The following is an 18529-nucleotide window of genomic DNA, read 5'->3' on the forward strand; positions in this document are numbered from 1 at the left end:
ACTTCACCAATCAGATGCGGGCCAAGGCCCAAGATACTTCGGTGCCTTCACCCAGTTGGATCAAACGCAGACATGGGTAAAAGGTGAGTTGGGGCTATCTCTTTTTGGGGTCAAAAGAAGGCTGCTATCCAAAGTCAGCAAGGTGAAGACCTCAGAGTCGTACACCTTAGGTCATAGGTTTACATACAAAATATTCCATTCGTACTTTTACAGTGCTACAATTAATAATAGTCCTACATGTATCGCATATTAGTCAAATGGTTGTTGTGTAAGATTCCCGAATGAAAGGTTCCGAGTTCAATCTCCAATGTGGAATCTAGCCTTAGACATCCTTCAGCAATATGCCCTAATGATGCATACTGTTAATGAATATATATGCATTATTATTGATGCATCTAACCAATGAGGACAACAATCAGATTTCTGAATCAATGAATCATGGATGGGGCAAGTTAGTGTCATGCATATTTAATGTAGCTACCTCGTTGAACTGTATCTTGTGGTTGCTTTTCATCCTTTGGTTGGAGCTTTTCCATGTCTTCCCGAAGAAGTGCAGGTGGTTTCTATCAAACAGAGTCACCCGCAACTGGTAAGTGACACCTCGGTCTATCTCTGATGTCGCCTCAGCCGTCTTGTGTGGGTGTGGGGGTTGGAGGGGAGAGACAGATTAGAGAAAAATAAATCACAATATGGTAAGCGGATAGCTGTAGTGGCATTGCTAATATAACAGCGCCGTTTGGCGCACTGGGAAATAAAGTGAGGTATGGAGACACAGATATACCTGTTGTATGTGAGGTCCAGTGACACGGTTTAGGAGGATTTGAAAGCCGTGAGATGCAGTGAGATGAGCCTCCTGAGATTGACGTACTGTCTGGCTGTGCGGGGGAATTACCCGGGCTCTCTCAAAGACTTCTCTCCAGCTCTCTGTCTTACAGGACATGTTTTATAGTTGTTCTTGTTTTAAGTATGTGACATATAAATTCGGCATTGTTGCCCCCGTAAAAGAACTGTTGAAAACAACCCGGTTCGAGTGTATGCGTGTTTTCAAAGCCGAAATATTTTCAAAATCAAGGCCGCCATATTGTAACCACATACCATTTATTCGATTCGTGGGTGTTATCATAATAATTAATATATACTCGAGCAACAATAACATGCATGTCAAGCTACGTTGTGAATATACCTTCGTTTATTAGTTTGTCTCCTTGTTTTAATTCTTATTCTATTCCCGATGTGCGAACATTATATAATATAAAATAGTTATGGTTAAGTACTGGGACCCTTCTCACTTGGTTTCTCCCGTGGCTTGGCATACGTTGCTATGGCAATATTTGGGTTGTTATAGATTTCTTCTTCAGAGTTGTTAATAGTACATTAACAGAAGTATAAAGCTGCACCGCCGCCTCGTGGCCACTCTGGGTGGCACCAATCAAATGCATTTTTTTTATTCCTAGGTCCAATGGAAACAAAATAACGGGTATGAATGTTGTTACACATACAATAGACATACTACATACCGGTTCAGTTGTGAAAACCTCAACAACCCCATGGGAATATCGTCAAACCACCCATGGTAGATATTAAAGTTATTATACTTCGTTATTTATTTCAGAAACCTACAATGACCTGCCGACGGGCGCACAACAGTTCCGTTTGGTGTGAAGGTCTTTTCGACCGGGGGAGGGAGGGCTCTCCAAGCAGCCCTCCGGGTGTGTACAGTAGTAGTAGTAGTAGTAGTAGTAGTAGCAGCAGTATAGGGCTACTTTGTGTCGGAAGCAGGCCGCGGAGATGTGCGCACTCGAGAGCACCAAATCTGTAAAACTTAGGAGTTTCGGGGAAACTAACAAATACGGAGTTGCCGCCAAAGATTTGAAAGAATTGCTCAAAAAGGGTTGCAAGTTGTTAAAGGTAAGACTTTCTATGTAGCCTATCTATTCATCTTTCGTTCGGGTAACCGAACCGTTAACAACAACCCTCGGACTTAAAACCACATTTGAACCCGCCTGCACCGCAGAAGCCGATGAATTGCGCTCGGGTCTGCACGTACGATGACGGGACCGAGCTGACGGAGGAGTACTTTAAAACTCTACCGCGTAACGTGGAGCTGGTGCTGCTATCGGGGGACGAGGCTTGGAACGGATGTAAGTAACCCAGTAAAGCGACTTTTGAAGTCACATGTTGACCATATATTTAGTACAACGTATTTGCTTGTTTTGGGAGGTCATGGTGGCAGTTTTTATTGTTGCAAACTGCAGGTGCTTTTCTAAACAGAAAGTATTTTCCTTATCTGATCTACATTTCCCATTGTGTTTTTCAGTCGTGGATGAAATCGCTGGACTGCTGAGCAAAGACCGGACGTCAAGTCAGCTTCTTGAGGCGGCGAGGTATTTCCGCTCCGATGATCGGTCCGCCAAGCGGCGTAAGCTGCTGGCAGACAGTCTGGTCGGCCTGGAGGATCACTCAGAGATGGAGAGCAGGGAGGACGACCAAGAGTGGTTTGAAGGTGAAGGACGACCTATAGGCTAATTATAATCATTTCAATAGGGGTGTACCCATACCAGGAGAGACATAAACTCTGTCGAAAAAAATGTTTTACTATTCTAAATATTTTCGAAGACCAAATGTAGACGATAATACACTTTAATATAGAGAATATAGTTTGTCCTCAGAATTAGAGGTCCCATGGCATGAAAAATTCACTTTCTAACCTTAATGAGTTTTCCTAGCGTGCCTATGGTAGTAGCTAGAAATGGCGTTAGGTGTAAAACGAGCACTAGCTATCATGCTCTGCCTTTGAAAATACAAAGCTCAGACGCGCCGATTTGGAGTTTTCCCGTGTGTCGTCATACGGGGACATGTTACCTCCCCTTTCTCTGCTTTGAGTTACTACGACCATGCGTGCGTGTGTGCGTGTGTGTGTGTGTGTGTGTGTGTGTGTGTGTGTGTGTGTGTGTGTGTGTGTGTGTGTGTGTGTGTGTGTGTGTGTGTGTGTGTGTGTGTGTGTGTGTGTGTGTGTGTGTGTGTGTGTGTGTGTGTGTGTGTGTGTGTCTTCCTTGTATTTCTTCCTTGTTATTTGGATAACCGTTCTGCTGTTGCTGTTGGCGCATAGCACGTCAGGTTCTCTGACATCTCTGGTAGTTCCACAACGAGACTATAGTGGGGGTTATCTCAGCCATGGTTGAGAAGGAATTGGGGGAAAAGGAACTTTGGCAATGACTCCCTGAAGTACATGAACTGCGACATGGAGGAGAAAGGGATTCTTGCCGTGATTTTCTCCCACTGGAGCCCTGCTGCCGAGGCATCGCCGCCGCGGGGCGGTGGTGCCTCGGCTCTGCCCGCTGCCGCGGGCCACCACCGTCTCGACTCTGCCCGCTGCCGAGGCATTGGTCCCTCGGCAGCGGGCAGCGAGGCTCCGGCGGGAGACAATCGCGGGCAACAATCCCTTTCTCCTCCATGTCTCGGTTCAGTCTACTTCAGATTGATGAGGAAGTGGAAGAACCAGAGACGTTTGAGATTCATAATGTCGTCTGGAGGCGCACACAGCTTTTGGCCGTGATAATATGTATTATATCATAAATATATATGTATAATATGATATTATTTAGATATAGAGCTCCAGGACTCCCGCCGGAGCACCCGGAGTGTTCTAGATTATTTACAGAACACAGCCACAGGCTGTGAGCCTTGCCATTGCGATACATCCACTGTAAACAGAGCGCATGGTACCGTGGCCGCAAGCTGGTCAGGCCCCACCCCCACCCCCACCCTCCTCCTTGATCCACCTCTCCCCTCCTCATTTGCATTAAAGCTACAGACACCGAAACGGCGTGTTTGGGGAAAGCTCAATGTGCGACTGGCTCGTAGTGGCTGTAATTCTGCACCACGGCTGAATTTCGGGAACGTCTTCAAATACTGTGTTAGGGGTCCACTAATATCTATATTAAAGCATCCATAAAGTAGCATGCTATGGGACCTTTAAATGGTCAGCCTCGGGTCTTAGATCTTTAATGCATTGTACTGGAAGCTTGGTTAATACCTACACGTACAAGCCACATAAAGATGATCATATTTTAGCAAATTATTTTCATAAAGGTTTGATTTAATGGGTCCCAGTATGGGCTGTGTGTGTTTAGATCTCTGGCATTCATAAAAAGAACACAGCCGTAATGAATGAGGTCGGCCTGTGCTAACCCTGCAGTGAGCGCACGAGTGCCTGATGCAAGAATAGGATGTAAAAGTGCCATTAAAACTTTATTGAGCCCTTAGAATAAAATGTAATGCAATCTTGAGTGCCTTGATCCCAGACGAACCCTGAACTCAAACTTACTCCCTACTTCAGGCCTTCTCCCGCGTTTCAAGACCAAGTCGGCCTACATGAAGTCGAACTGTGAGCGCAGAATCCGGGGGTATATGACGGAGGTAAATGCCAAACTCATTAACATGATATTCATAAAATGCATTATGTTCCGTTTCCTAAAGCTAGATGGTTTTTTTTGGTCTACATTTCTTTGCAAATACTTCGGTTAGACCTCTTATGTGTTGCAGCATCACTTGTAAGTTGCTTTGGAAAAGTCTGCCTAATATACAATCGAAGAACGCACATATCAAACTGCACTGCATGCAAACTGCATCTGTTTCAGCTGTTTCGGCTTTGGTTTTTGTAGTGGCTATACAGAAAACCATGTTTCTGTTTAGGAAAACATAGTCAATCCAATATTTGCACTGTGGCCCCAGACAAGACCCAATTTAGACCCGGTTCACAGAGGGGAACAACATGTGTGGCTCATAACATAAATAATGGGTCATTTTTGCGGTATGGCATGCAGTATAGACCCAACTAGACAAGTAAATATACATTGACCAGGCAGGTGTTGCTGGTGTTTAGATGACAAACAACACCAAATGCTGGTGTTTGTCATCTAAAAACTTAGATGAGCTACATTCAAAGGGATTGTTTTACATTCACAACAAAGCTACGTCAAGACACGCAACGTTTCAGTTGTCCAATCTGCCACCAGTCATACACCAATCCACTGCTAAGATGTGCATAGGCATGGGGAGAGACTTTGTACAATAGCCGCCCTTTGAACAGAACTTAATGATAGTGTAATTGATTTAAACCACACCCTCCTCCTCCTCAGCTGCAAGTCGCGAAGATCAGCAGCCAGAGCCCCAGGGTGAAGGAGGAGTTTGCCAAGACGGCGCGTGGCATCACAGACCTCCTGAAGGCGGACAGGTACAACGGACGCTACTTCGACCGCAGCGAGGTGGAGGAGAAGAACCGCCTGTGTACCGCCCAGGGCTGGTTCACCTGCCAGGTGACACACTCTCACCCCCGTAGCAGCACTTTGTATTAGCGCTATTGCATTTGGCTCATCATTAATCATCCGTCTTACCTTAAAAGCTTGAATTCTCGAGGGTGACTGCAAGCGTCAACTCACAACACAGCTCGTAAATAACATTCTTTGTACATTGATTATGTAATAAAAATACAATTTGTGACACGCCATGTGGAATTCATAACGAACCTCGCAGTCTCTCTCGCTTCCTCTCTTAATTAATTAGGACCCTGTAGTCTCTCACTGTCGCCCCCCAACATTATTTTCAACCTACCAGGGGGCTTTTGACCAGGACCTATGCAAGTCCCTCCATTCCATCAATCCCTATGGCAACAAAGAAAGCCGGATCAACTTCGGCACATGGAACCTGGATCACAGGTAAGCTCGTCTTTGAGGAAGTACGTTCCCAAGTCAATAAAACCTTTGGACAGTTATACACAGAGAACCCCATGAACCAAAATGGCTGGTTTTATCCGTAATGATAAGGAATTAGGCAGACAGTAATATGTTTATATTTCCCAGAGTTGACATTTCACCCCAAGATTCAAAAATTGTAATTACAGTTTCGGGGTCTTTTCTATGTGTTCCTGAAATAATACCTTTGACCTGCTTCTTAACATTTCTTAAACCGCTCACACTGACTTCTCTTCAGCAAGAGAGCCATCAGTGAGATGACCGTATATTCAGGAGTACACGCTAACGACACCGCCGCCATCTTGTTCTCCTTCTGGTGTGAGCAGGATCGAGAAGAAGAGGACGGTGATCCCAGCGCTGGTGGACGCCGTGCAGAACCACCAGAGCAGCGCCATCAACCTCACCTACTTCTACCGCCTGCTGTTCACCACCGACAACCTGAGGCTGGTGCACTTCGTGTGCCACAAGAAGGTGCCCCACCTCCTGCAGTGCGACAGCAAAAAGATCTACAAGCGGGCCACCAAGACCCCCAAGCCCAAGACCCCCGGCAAGGGGAAGCGCCCTCGTATTAAATGAATTGTTTGTTTATTAAAGGGTGAAATAACACCTGGTGTTGAGTGTGATTAGCCGTTACAAGCCTTTTTCAAAATCTCCCTCTACTGACATCACAAGTGGGCATGTCCACTACCAGCCTACCCGGTGGACTGTAGCAAACGTTGCTCATCTATCCATCACACATCTAGGTGGACACGCCCACTTGTGATGTCAGAAGAGGCCGATTTTCAAACGGCTTGTAACGGCTAAGCACACTCACACCTGGTGGTATAATGTGTCACCTTTAATGCTATTCTTGGTGCATTTTAATTCATTTCCGTTGAATGGAGAAGAACTGTAAATATTCTCTCACTAGTGTTGATAAACTATTGTTGAGAAGCTGAGAAAATTGTTGCTGTGAGAAATGCATTGTGTTTACGGGTTGGTGAAGTAAGAAAGCACGCATCAGCTGAGCTTCCAAGCAAAAAAAGGCAGGGCCGTTTATTTGTTTGGCACTGGAACAATAAAGTACATTCTTGGACTATTATGGTTATTGGACGTATTTGCGTTCAAGCAGCGCTGATGCATTCATATAAACAAACCATTAAGCATAAATAAAAGGCAGATGGTAAATCAAGACTACAAACATAATGCCATCTGGTTGGTCTCTACAATTATAAAATATACAACAGATTACTGCTAATATGAATAGTAATTTTTTAGTGCAATGATTTAGAATCTCAATGGATGGAAGGTACAAAGTGGCTCTGGCAGACCTGACCCATCGCGAGAGCAGTTACATTCAGGACATTGTGGTGCATGCATCACATTCTTGTCAGGTCAAAGAACGAGATCCATCAAAAATCGTGTCGCTCCCAATAATATCTGGTTGCTCCGTTTCACACAAAGAAATATGGGACCCGATGTCTTTACTCTTTAAAAGAGCCAATATTTTACTCTATGGGGATATTTATTTTTATATACGAGCCATTTCAATATCTATCCACCAGTGAAATCACAAGTTGCTATTGGCACGGTCTACCTGGGAGGGAGGACGTAATCGGGGATCACCTCAACCTATCTCTCATACATCTGGGTGATACTTGTGAGCTCTCTAATGGACACCTTTTGAAATGGCCTGAAAATGCACAATCAGATCACATCTGGTGAATGAAGGACACACATGAGCGAGACCCAGCCAGTTAGACTGGACTGAGCCAAAGTAAGTGCAGATGAAGGCATGCTCCGGTACGTCTGCCCTCTCATAGATGGCAACTCGCCCCGACGGAGCAAAGGCTCGCATCCACGACGACACACATTAATAAAGGATTATAAGCGGAGCGAGACGCTGATTTCTCGGGGGAACACAGAGCAGAGATGAGCAAGAGGCGGCATGCTAAAATAAAAACGTAATTTGTTTGTAACGGTGGCGGGGGTCCGTTCCCTAACTATAGTATTGCATGTTCTTTGGTGTTTGCGGCGTGTGCACACACATGTTCCTGTTCTCTTCTTGGGGGGGGGGGGTGGGTTCAATGGCAGTCCTCCATTGACGGTTTTTTGGGCGTCATAAAACTTTACAACATAAGTCTTTAAATCCGGGACTGCATGAAAGGGTGGTCCCCCACCACCACCACCCCGGCCCCCGGTATCGTGTGATTCAGTGTTGAACTACACACAGTGAACGTCATTGAGCTGCTCCAACGCAGTGATGGCATGGATGGATTGGAAAGTGGCATGCGTTGATTATTGGCTTCAACGTTAGGGTCTTCTGGGACCTGGGGCCGTTCACTAGGGCCACCGTTACAAGGGACAACAACCAGGCCATCGAAAGGCCTCAACCGCTTCAGGATCACAGCACTTGGCCGCACTGCTTCTAAAAAAATTTTGCAACAACTTTCTGAGGAGATGAGGCGATAACAAACAAAAGGCCGTTTGATATGTACTTGGCAGTGGACGCGTTGACTTAAATTTAGGATTAAGTGCTGCATGGATCCTTTTTAAACAAGATTACAAAAGGGCTGATCATTTGGTTGATCCAACCCAAACCCTGATATTGTAGTCACCTTTCTGACGATATAAAAGTTATTTTTAAAAACCACATTGATAATAATGGCCCATCAGATCCAAAAGATGGTTCCTGTTCCACTTAACGAAATATAAATATGGCACATACGCTATAACTACCACGATGTAACAGCCCTCCTACACGGGCAAACAAAAGATTTCCGTTCGGAGTGGAGGATGTACGGGCTCCACAACTAACTGTCCCCTGGGTGGCTGAGCTGCATGTCTCCGTCGCTTAGCTGCTCTTCCTCCTCCTCCTCCTCCTCCTCCTCCTCGCTGTCAACCCGGGCGAAGTAGTGCCGCCGGCGCCGCTGCTGGTTCTCCCCCCGCGGGGCCCGGAGCGAGGTCCCTGTTCCTGACGCCGCTGTCGGAAGCCCGTCCTGCAAAACCCAACAGTAGCAGATACAAGCGTCACCAATACCACCGTAAAAATACTGTATCTCAACCGTCATACAGCCTGTATCTCAACCGTCATACAGCCTGTATCTCAACCGTCATACAGCCTGTATCTCAACCGTCATACAGCCTGTATCTCAACCGTCATACAGCCTGTATCTCAACCGTCGTACAGCCTGTATCTCAACCGTCACACAGACTGGCTCTTAACCGTCACAAAGACTGTATCTCAACCGTTACACAGACTGGCTCTTAACCGTCACAAAGACTGGCTCTTAACCGTAACAAAGACTGGCTCTTAACCGTCACAAAGACAGGATCTTAACTGTCACCAAGACTGGATCTTAACCGTCACCAAGACTGGATCTAACTGTCACCAAGACTGGATCTTAACTGTCACCAAGACTGGATCTTGACAGACAAATCCAACTGTCCTGAATACAAACGTCACAAAGAATAGACCCGAGTGCTCTTTCAGAGGGCCTGTATTATTCTACAGGTTGGAAAGAGTGTCGCAATAAAAGAGTGATAATACTAGTGTGATAAGACGCAGTTGTGCGACACATCCCTGATTGTAAAGGTTCCACTGAAAACTGGTTGAAACTGGTTGTTAGTTGGCTCGCTAGAAAGCAACGAAGTCCCAAGAATCCTGAAAGGAACCAGTTTCAAAACCAGGGCTTGTTTGATGAAAAATGGCCATCAGTCTCACCTGCATGGCCTCCAGGTTCCCAAAGAACTGTTCAACGGGGAGGATCTGGTTGCTGTCGTCATCGGGGAAGAGGCTCTCAGCGCCGCCACCGCCAGGCCCGCCTACGTCATCCTCCCCGGCACCCATCTCCTGGTCCTCTCCGCTCTCCAGGAGACAGCTCGCCCTGCAGCCACCACTCCTTCTCCTCCTCTCCTCGTTCTCCTTGCCCTCCGGCTCCTCCTGAGGCAGGGGTGAGGCGGTGCAGCGTGTTCTGTTGGGGGCCCGCTGGCACTCACAGCTGATGAGGGACAGCTTGTCCGACAGAGGGATCCCCGGGATATGGCTGCAGGAAGTCGGGTCAGTCTTGTCAGACTTGTGTCGTTTCCGGTTTGTGATCTCCCTTCGTCTCCCGGTGGAGGCCTGTGGTTTGAGGATAAGGTAAAGGGCAGGATAGTCTAACAGCTGATAGGGTTTATTATTGAAATTCATGGTTTAAATCCTCAGGTCCCTCTTTAATCTGTAGGCCTCCTAGATGCCAGGTTGCCCTGTTCATTAATGACGTGTTGTGAAAAAGATAAGTCACGATAGTCGCTCTGGACAATTTAAAAAACATTTTTTAATGAAAAGAGATGATAAATAAAACAAAACTATCAAGAAAAATAAAAAGGGCGGTGTCTATGTAAATGTGACATTTAAAATATCGACACAACACTAACCTTACTGGATGCTTTGACATCCGAACTGCAAGTCTTCATTCTGCGTTTCATGTTTCCCAAGCCAGACCTCTGAAAGTGAAGACATTTAGTTTCGTTTTGTTATACCGCAGCACTATCTCGGTTCTAAATAATCTCAGGTATGGACATAACTTTGGTGTGTTGTCATACTTGAGCCTCTGTCTACAGACGCACATCATGTGAAGCTAAAGTGGGGAGCTAGCGGCGCCGTAGCTCTGAGGGATCAGACAGATGTATACACACGGCTGGTGAAAAGACTGTGCATCCCTCCCTCGTGTCCACACATTGTTACTCACACGACTTGTATATAAATATAACCTGTGTGGTCTGTGGTGTGTCACTTTCATGTGAGCACTTTATCAAATAAAAAACATTTCTCACATTTCCCCAAGACGCGTTGGACACCGGTGGACAAAAGAAGATCAAACTTTGGTTTCACGATCATTTAAACAGCTCAACGTGGAGATCAAAACGCAGCGGTCGTGAATGGCACCATTTCGCTCACCGGTTGTAGTTAACATAGCTAATTTAGCGTGTAACCCGATTCTCCTCAATTAGCTAGTGGCCATTAATGGTGTTACTTACACTGACTGACTCACACAAACACACACACAAACACGCATCTCACATGTCTCATATTCCGAATCCGCGAAGCCTCGACGTTTCCCTCCGGGGTACCTCCACCGGGGCGCGATAAACTGCTGCTCGTTGTAAAACAAACGAATTATTCATAATCCTCGTCCGTGAGAGCTACATGTTTCCAAGAGCAGGCGACACACGGAGAATTGATGGGGCCCGGGGAGAAGCGTCGAGCCCTTGATTCCTTAGTATTTCCTAGTGGAAGTGGAGAGCAGCCGAGGACAGTTCAACCGTAGGTCGACGACGCGTCGCGGAGGTGGGGCGCCGCGTATGTAGCCGGATCATTGGTTGCCGGTGCTGCCTATGGACTGTACTGTACATATATTTTTAATACACAATTTACCACAGAAAATATTAGGTAGGTAGAAAAGAATCCTACTACAGGGGTAAAGTTCACGCTGCGTTTGCCTGAGATCAGATGAATGATCGTGAGTTTAAAGGCGCGAGAAAATTTCAACTATTAGGTTCAAAGAGCGACATGGAGTAGATCTCGTTGAATTGCTTTAGTTGCCATTACACTGTTAGAATGTCATGACACATCATTCTTGAATAGGTCCATGTGACACATACGTCGTGAGTCCGCGACCCCTAGGTGGTCGACTGAGGTACTGCAGGGGGTCCGCCATTTTCATGTCAATTGTATGCAATGCAAGTACATCCTAAAGTACGCACGAGGGCGCTATTAGCTCAGCCATGTTCACTCGAATTGACCTTCAAAGATGTTCCGAACTCCCGTAGAATTGAACCTGATGATATCGTCTTAATCAGATAGTCATAGTCAGCTCCCTCTTTCCTCTTTTTACAAAATAAATCTCTGGGTAATTGATTCAGTAGCTGGTTTGTGTTGTGTGCACTGGTTTAGGTTGTCTACATTGGTTTGGGTTGTGTCTAAATTTTATTTAATTCAACTCCATTGTCATTGACACAATAGGGTAACTTGGGAAGGTATGTTGTTTACCTTATTCCTCCACATCTAGGTTATGTGTCACGGTTGGATAAGTCAGAGAGGCAGAGGGCGCCCCTTTACTCCGTTTTTTGTCACTATTTGTTCTCCAGAACTCCTGTTGTAAAGGGTAGGCTACTTATTGTTGGTACACTTCAGATGGAGGTGCAATGAAAGGCTGATCAATTGTTAAAATGAACAATTGCAAACTAACAGTTAACTGTGGATTCTTTCTGTGATAAATGATCAAATAGGTTTGTATTTAAACATTTGCATTTGTCTGCTCTCTAACCAGGGGCCCTTAAATATGCATTCATATTTTTATTGTATTGCTCGTTGGCCTAAGCATTATTGACCGATGATCACATTGAGCCCATATTGAAGAAGAAGGAAAAGGGAGGAGCAGTTCTCCCTTCCCATCAGCCCAGGCTCATTGTGCTGGTCAAAACAGTCTTTTAATCAAATAATCAAATTTTAGATAAGTAAGATTAATTAAGTGGACACAGCAAATACAGTCGGTAACTCTTGTGGCAGCTCTGCTTTCCTAATAAATCATCATTTCAAAGATGTCAAGCAGTCCCTTTTCCATTCCGCACAGGACAAACATGAAGAGGGTCTGCAGACTATACTATGTTGTAGGCAAGGCAAGGCAACTTTATTTATAGCACTTTTCATACACAAGGCAGACTCAAAGTGATTAAATAATAGATAAGTAAAAGAAAACATCTGCAAAGAAATGAGTAAAATAGATTAGCATTTTAAAAAGTGCAATGTATTTAAGATCAGATCAACAGTCTCTCTGGTACCCACTTCGGGACTCCAACCCGAACTAAAGGAATTTGATACCCACGTCGGGACTCCAACCCGACCTAAAGAAACTTGGTCCATTCTCTGGGACTCCAACCCGGATTCTAGTCAATTTCTTTTGGACTCTAACCCAGATTCTAGGACTCTAACCCAGACACACTTCATGACTCTAACCACAAACCAAAGGCCTTATTCTGGGACTCCAACCCAGACAGACATCGGGACTCTAACCCAGACAGAACTCAGGCCTTTCTCTGGGACTCCAACCCGACCTTAAGGAACTTGGTCCTTTCTCTGGGACTCCAACCCAGATTCTAGGACTCTAACCCAGACAAAACTTGGGTCTCAAACCCTTGTCCTTTCTCTCTGGTATCAGAACATGTATCTTTCTGGTAAAAATAGAAAATAAAGGGAAAGTTAAAAAGGCATTTTAGTAATAAAATAAAAAATAAAGGCAAAGTTAAAAAAGCTTTTTAGACAGTGCAATGTATTTAAGATTTAGCAGAAAGCTAAAGCAAGCATAAAAGTCTTCAGTCTTGTTTTAAAGGTGCTCAGATTTGGGGCAAGTCTTAAATCCTTAGGGAGTTTATTCCAGCTATTTGTTGCATAGTAACTAAATCCTGCTTTCCCATGTTTCGTGTTTACTCAGGGTTAATTAACAGATTGGTCTCATAAGATCTTAGTGGACCAGAAGGCTTATATAGTGGAAGCATATCAGTTAAATATTTTGGGCCCAAACCATGCAGGGATTTATAGGTTAGCAACATGATTGCAAAGTCAATTCTCTGACCTACAGGAAGCCAATGTATTTAAGAATTGGTGTAACATGATCAAATGTTTTGGTCTTTGTTAGAACTCTAGCAGGAGCATTCTGAACAAGCTAAAGCTTCCTTAGTTTGTTTTGGGAGACCTGTAAGGAGACCATTGCAGTAATCAAGCTTACTAGTGATAAAGGCATGTACAAGTTTTTGTAAGTCTTCGGTGGACATGAGCCCTCTAAGTCTTGCTACATTTTTAAGGTGATAATATGCAGATTTTGTAACTGATTTGATGTGACTTTCGAATGCGGGACAACGTCTCAATTTGCGGGACGTGTACAAAGTCATGGAAATGCAGGACTTTCCCGCACAAAGCGGGACATCTGGTCACCCAAGGCACAGCAGATCTATGGGCCGATAGTCATTTGGTGACAGCGATACATAGATTTGCGTGTCATCAGCATAGCAATGATGGTCAATATTGTTATTTTGCATGGTTTGCCCTATTGGGAGCATGTAGATGTTGAATAAAGAGGGTCTTAAGATCGAACCTTGTGGGACTCCACATATCACGTTGGTTGATTCTGATACAAAGTCGCCAATGGAAACAAAGTAGTTCCTATTTTGTAGGTAGGACCTGAACCAATTTAAGACTGTGCCTCAAAGCCCCAACCATTTTTCTAACCTGTCCAAAAGTATTGTATGGTCTAAAGTGTCGAATGCAGCACTGAAGTCTAGTAGCATTAGTATTGAGGTTTTGCCAGAGTCTGTGTTAAGACGGATGTCGTTTGCAACTTTAATAAGGGCAGTCTCAGTGCTGTGCAGGGGTCGAAATCCTGATTGGAAGATGTCATAGCAACCAGTTGATGCTAGGAAGTGATTAAGTTGCTGGAGGACAACTTTCTCAATGATTTTACTTATGAACGGTAGATATCATAATGGTCTGAGAAACACTATTGATCGCAGCTGCCGTTGTTCTATTAAACAGATAAAGAACATATCTAAGAAGGGCCCTGTCCACACAGAAACAATTTTTTTGTGAAAACGCAGAAGTCCCGAAAACATACTTATTTTATTTTTTTATACTCACGCATATAGGCCTTGAATATTTACTAGTATTTCTACAGCTAGATGCGTTTTTTCAATGAGTCCGTCTTTACGGAGAAATTCCTGAAACGCTGCAAAGGGAAACTGAGGGGAAAAGATTGTTTTCAGCCGTGTGGACGGGGCATAAGAATACTCCAATAGGTCGCAAAGTTCACCAGAGGAGATCCGCCTGACCAACGTTTACAGAACTCAAAAAAAAAAAAAAAGGATAACCTGCCAGAAAGACTTTAGCTTTACATCTCAGTCCTTTGAACTGCAATATTTGTCTTTCCATTTGTGTTGCAAAAACACAAAGGTTGTTTGCATTGACACACGCTCAAACGCACGCACAGACACAAATGCAGGGTATTAAAGCCTGTCTGGTCGTTAGGATCCACATCTGCAGATCACAGGAGCTCAGGTACGTACCTTGATACATCATGAAAAGTAATCCATCTCATATCTCCTGACAGTGTGTGTGTGTGTGTGTGTGTGTGTGTGTGTGTGTGTGTGTGTGTAGGTCTGTCAACATGAAGCTGATACTCTCCATGTTCGTTGCGGCCGTCTTGCTCTCTGATGTCGAAGCAGGTCATGTCGTTCCCACGTCCCCTTCTGTCTCCCATTCATTTGATTTAATTTCTTTCCGTCTTAAACCATGTGGCTTTAGTAAAACATATTTTCAACCTCACTTTGCACTACAGCACTCACCACATGTTCTGAAGGAAATGTGTTTGCTAGTTAATCCATGTGGCGGACCAACATTCACGGTGATGAGGTTAGACAAGGTGTTGACCGGCTGCTCCTCGCTGATCTGCAGGCCGCTCGCTGGTGTTTCCTAAGGAGACCGCCAACAGCTTCGTTGAGCTGACTCCCGCAAAGCCACTCAGCCTGGACGCCTTCTCGCTCTGCCTGAGGTTCGCCACGGAGCTCAAAGGGAAGCGTGACGTCATCCTCTTCGCCTACCGCAAGCCGTACATCGACGAACTCAACGTGTGGCTCGAGACAGATGGCAGGTGAGCTGCTGGATTCCAAATGTTCCCTGAAAAGATATGGTATCCATGAAATCATTCCGGAACGAATGCCCTTTATTCATGTGGGATTCATTTAAAAAATCATTCAAAGAACACAAGTCGAAACGTAGAATCATTTTAATAAAACGTATGTAGGGAAAACATAGATTTGAGATGCATGAAATGGTTAATTACTACAAAACAAAGAAGTTCTTCATGACATCCTCAGAACATGGATTCTGACTGCCTCTCTTCTATCGTTTAATTCAGTGAGGACGAAATTGGCCGTGTTCAAATCTAATTTAAAAAATAATTTTAAGCAAATCGGGCAAAAATTAAATGCTAACTGGCACCTTTCCATCAACTGATCGGCAGCGAATAAGCGAGGCTAAGAAAAGCCGAAAAGTGGTTGTCATGGTTTTCCCATGGATGAGATGAGAGGAATACTTTGGCCTCCTCATGGTTCCACACTTACCTGTTGATGCTATCAGCTTCATTTTCAAACGGTAGGAGAAAATCTGGGAAGGCACCAGCATTGGAAAAGCCTAATAACAACTCAGAAGGGTTGCGTACGCGTGACTGAACATGAAAAGGTTTACGACTGAAACCCGAGCAGCGGTCTGGGGTTCATAGAAGCAAAAAATCACCTTTGAGTTCCAGTGAACTAACCCACATGATTTTCTGAGCCGATACTCATCCACATCTGTGTATTGTGTTCACGGCGTGTGTTTGTTGGTTTTTAAGGCTGTCCCTCTACCTGAGCGGACTGGCGGCTTTCTTTGAGGTTCCGGAGCTTGGACCGCTGGCGAACCACGTGTGTTTGACCTGGGAGTCGCTGACGGGGCGAACCACGATGTACGTCAACGGCCGGAGTTCTGCGACCCAGATCTTCCAGAGGGACCACAGGGTGCGGCCGAAGGGGAAGATTATCCTGGGCCAGGACCCTGACAACTTCCTTGGGGGCTTCCAGGCCGAGCAGAGTTTTGTGGGAGAGATCTTCGGGGTGAACATGTGGGACTACGTTCTGCCTTCAGTCGCAATTCAGCTGCTGTCCACTGGGGAAGATTTCTCTGATGCCAACGTCCTTGACTGGGCCACGGTGACTCTTATGCCCACTGGGTGCGCTGTTGAGTACAAGTAAAGCTCCCTAGATATAAACCCCAGCCCTCAAACACTAGACTAATAAAGCCACCGTGCATCATGACGTTGTGTGTCTGGAGTTTGTTTGAGTCACCGCAGGCCTCTGCTGATATATAGCTACACTAGCTTCAATAGCTATACCAGCTTCACTTTACTAGCTTTACCAGCTACACAAGCTTCACTATCTTCTTATGTGTACTAGCTATCGTAGCATCAATAACTATCCTAGCTATCCTAGATTCACAAGCGATCCTAGCTATCCTGGCTTTACTAGCTATCATAGCATCCATAACTATCCTAGCCATCCTAGCTTCACTAGCTATGCTTACTATCCTAGCTTGAACAGTTCCAGGCTGATCTCGAGTCATATGAGCTCTACCGGAAGGGGCGTGACTTCGCCACAGAAAAAAATTATTGGGAGTCAATGGAGAGAAAGTAATGAATTTCTGATCCCAGTCATTAAATGCCTTGGATTATACATATGTTTTGTGTGGGTCTAAATAAAAACAATTCAAGCAAAGAGTTTGATAGAATATTGCATGATTATTCAGCTAAAGGCTGTGGAGAAGGCCCAGGGTTGCTGACACCCACTTTGATGTGACTTTGAGAAGGAGAAGACGTGACTTAGAGACGTCACTGACCTTGACATGTGAGCGGGGTCGCACGCACGCACACACCCACACAATGCACTAAGGTGGGGGGAAGCCAAGTGGATGTCAGCACCTTGCTGATTGCAGTTCGCCTTGGAATTGGATTAGGAGCATCTGCAACAAGCTGCCACTACTACAACAACAACCTCAACAACAACGGCTTTGGGCCCTAGCTGCTTGGACCTGGAACGTCAAAAATAAAAAAAACATATATATATTTATACACATTATACAGAACACATGCGCTCAAGAGCGTAGCTTATCATTTATAAAAGAGACCAAACCAAACACACACACGCACATGCAGTCAAGCACACACACAAAGGAGCTCATCGCTTGAGGTTACACAGGTCAAGGGGAGACTGTGACGAGGCATGGTCATTTTCTCATTAGGAAGCATGTATGAGATCTCATTACTTAATAATATTACTTTATTACGCAAGAGATTTATAATTTATTTGTGCATTATTCATTGGGTAGCTTCAATACCATTGATCCCCCAACCCCTAGCCTACAGCAAGCCTTTAGCCAGCCAGGATTGACATCGCCAAGGGCCTGACCGCTTTTCCACTGCATGGTACCAGCTCGACACGACTCGACTCGACTCAGCTCGCCTTTTTTGCGTTTCCACCGCGATCAATACCTCAAGTGGCTGCTTTTTCTAGTACCGCCTCGCTCTAGGTTCCAAGCGGCTGAGCCGATGCTAAAAGGTGACGTCGGCAGACGGCCGGCCACTGATTGGCCAGAGAGTGTGACGAAGTCACGAGAGCGACATGGCAACCATGCTGGTAACGATAGAACAGCCATAGTAGCGCCGCAGCCAACATATTCCACTTCTTCAACATGCCAGCTAATAATACGAACACGAATACCATCGCATCGATGTTCTCCATTGTTGTTATGTGGGTTCTGTCCATGTGTGGGTTACGTAGGTGTTGTTTGCGTCGCGTACAAAAATACGTCACGGCCCTTTCGCGCAGACGACCCCGCCCACGTCCCGGAGGTACTATTTGCGGTGGAAAAGCACCCGCGCTGCTACCGTGTCGAGTCGTGTCGAGTCGTGTCGAGTCGAGCTACATGTGCGGTGGAAAAGCGGCATAACGTTAGACCTCACTGCCAGGCCTTCATACAAGCAGAATCCTATAAGAGTCAACTTCTTGTGTGTTTAATTTAAACCCTTTTTTTCCCCAGCTGCTAATGCTTCATGAGGAATATTCTCTCTTATCCGTTTCTTGGCAGTCGGTTAATAGTTATAGTTATACAGTAATAGTTACAGAGACAGGGAAACACAGTATACAAACAGCTTATTATTCAAGTATTTGGCTGG

The 18529-nt window shown here is 45.2% G+C and overlaps 4 protein-coding genes across 10 annotated transcripts in view; 2 read left to right on the top strand and 2 right to left on the bottom strand.

The window, feature by feature from the left end:
* The window catches only part of nphp4 (nephronophthisis 4), a 150501-nt gene extending 148377 nt beyond the window's left edge, over window positions 1–2124 (bottom strand). The window contains exons 1-2 of the mRNA XM_056593735.1: window positions 782–2124; window positions 482–631 (exon numbers count right to left, since the gene is read on the bottom strand). Coding sequence (XP_056449710.1) covers window positions 482–631; window positions 782–940 — 309 coding nt within the window. The 5' untranslated portion in view covers window positions 941–2124. The remainder of the gene's footprint in view (window positions 1–481; window positions 632–781) is intronic.
* On the top strand, window positions 565–7660 carry dffb (DNA fragmentation factor, beta polypeptide (caspase-activated DNase)). 2 transcript variants are annotated; one of them, XM_056596907.1, is made up of 9 exons: window positions 565–589; window positions 1455–1477; window positions 1613–1908; window positions 2015–2141; window positions 2318–2503; window positions 4340–4419; window positions 5142–5318; window positions 5617–5717; window positions 6080–7660. In XM_056596907.1, the coding sequence occupies exons 3-9, from the start codon at window positions 1789–1791 to the stop codon at window positions 6327–6329; spliced, it is 1041 nt and encodes a 346-aa protein (XP_056452882.1). In that variant the 5' UTR covers window positions 565–589; window positions 1455–1477; window positions 1613–1788; the 3' UTR covers window positions 6330–7660. The 2 variants fall into 2 exon arrangements, with proteins under 2 accessions (XP_056452882.1, XP_056452874.1); XM_056596899.1 differs by lacking the exon at window positions 565–589 and having other exon boundaries at window positions 1455–1908.
* c1h1orf174 (chromosome 1 C1orf174 homolog) lies at window positions 6477–11367 on the bottom strand. Of its 5 annotated transcripts, none has more exons than XM_056596966.1 (5): window positions 10798–11367; window positions 10320–10384; window positions 10152–10220; window positions 9457–9855; window positions 6477–8731 (listed from the first exon to the last, which is right to left on the bottom strand). In XM_056596966.1, exons 3-5 carry the CDS (start codon window positions 10200–10202, stop codon window positions 8546–8548), a joined length of 636 nt encoding a protein of 211 aa, XP_056452941.1. In that variant the 5' UTR covers window positions 10203–10220; window positions 10320–10384; window positions 10798–11367; the 3' UTR covers window positions 6477–8545. The 5 variants fall into 5 exon arrangements, with proteins under 5 accessions (XP_056452941.1, XP_056452951.1, XP_056452967.1 ...); XM_056596976.1 differs by lacking the exon at window positions 10798–11367 and adding an exon at window positions 10551–10748; XM_056596992.1 differs by lacking the exon at window positions 10320–10384 and having other exon boundaries at window positions 10755–11367.
* Window positions 11368–14778: 3411 nt separating this feature from the next.
* Window positions 14779–16724, top strand: LOC130387714 (C-reactive protein-like). 2 transcript variants are annotated; one of them, XM_056596944.1, is made up of 4 exons: window positions 14779–14823; window positions 14923–14983; window positions 15216–15415; window positions 16157–16724. In XM_056596944.1, the coding sequence occupies exons 2-4, from the start codon at window positions 14933–14935 to the stop codon at window positions 16551–16553; spliced, it is 648 nt and encodes a 215-aa protein (XP_056452919.1). In that variant the 5' UTR covers window positions 14779–14823; window positions 14923–14932; the 3' UTR covers window positions 16554–16724. The 2 variants fall into 2 exon arrangements, with proteins under 2 accessions (XP_056452919.1, XP_056452913.1); XM_056596938.1 differs by having other exon boundaries at window positions 14782–14823; window positions 14923–14990; window positions 15220–15415; window positions 16157–16723.
* The last annotated feature ends 1805 nt before the right edge of the window (window positions 16725–18529 follow it).

Source organism: Gadus chalcogrammus, chromosome 1, assembly GCF_026213295.1.
Source record: "Gadus chalcogrammus isolate NIFS_2021 chromosome 1, NIFS_Gcha_1.0, whole genome shotgun sequence".
In the NCBI taxonomy this organism is placed as follows: Eukaryota; Metazoa; Chordata; class Actinopteri; order Gadiformes; family Gadidae; genus Gadus; species Gadus chalcogrammus.

What these genes read in the sequence shown, in the direction of transcription:
- dffb (XM_056596907.1), top strand. Translation starts at nt 1,789, where the DNA reads ATGTGCGCACTCGAGAGCACCAAATCTGTAAAACTTAGGAGTTTCGGG. An exon ending in AGGGCTGGTTCACCTGCCAG is followed by an intron (nt 5,319 to 5,616) that starts GTGACACACTCT and finishes TCAACCTACCAG; the next exon opens with GGGGCTTTTGACCAGGACCT. An exon ending in ACATGGAACCTGGATCACAG is followed by an intron (nt 5,718 to 6,079) that starts GTAAGCTCGTCT and finishes TGGTGTGAGCAG; the next exon opens with GATCGAGAAGAAGAGGACGG.
- c1h1orf174 (XM_056596957.1), bottom strand. An exon ending in ATGTCAAAGCATCCAGTAAG is followed by an intron (nt 9,856 to 10,151) that starts GTTAGTGTTGTG and finishes CTCAAACCACAG; the next exon opens with GCCTCCACCGGGAGACGAAG. An exon ending in GGAACCTGGAGGCCATGCAG is followed by an intron (nt 8,732 to 9,456) that starts GTGAGACTGATG and finishes TGGGTTTTGCAG; the next exon opens with GACGGGCTTCCGACAGCGGC.
- LOC130387714 (XM_056596938.1), top strand. Translation starts at nt 14,933, where the DNA reads ATGAAGCTGATACTCTCCATGTTCGTTGCGGCCGTCTTGCTCTCTGAT. An exon ending in GCTCTCTGATGTCGAAGCAG is followed by an intron (nt 14,991 to 15,219) that starts GTCATGTCGTTC and finishes GCTGATCTGCAG; the next exon opens with GCCGCTCGCTGGTGTTTCCT. An exon ending in TGGCTCGAGACAGATGGCAG is followed by an intron (nt 15,416 to 16,156) that starts GTGAGCTGCTGG and finishes TTGGTTTTTAAG; the next exon opens with GCTGTCCCTCTACCTGAGCG.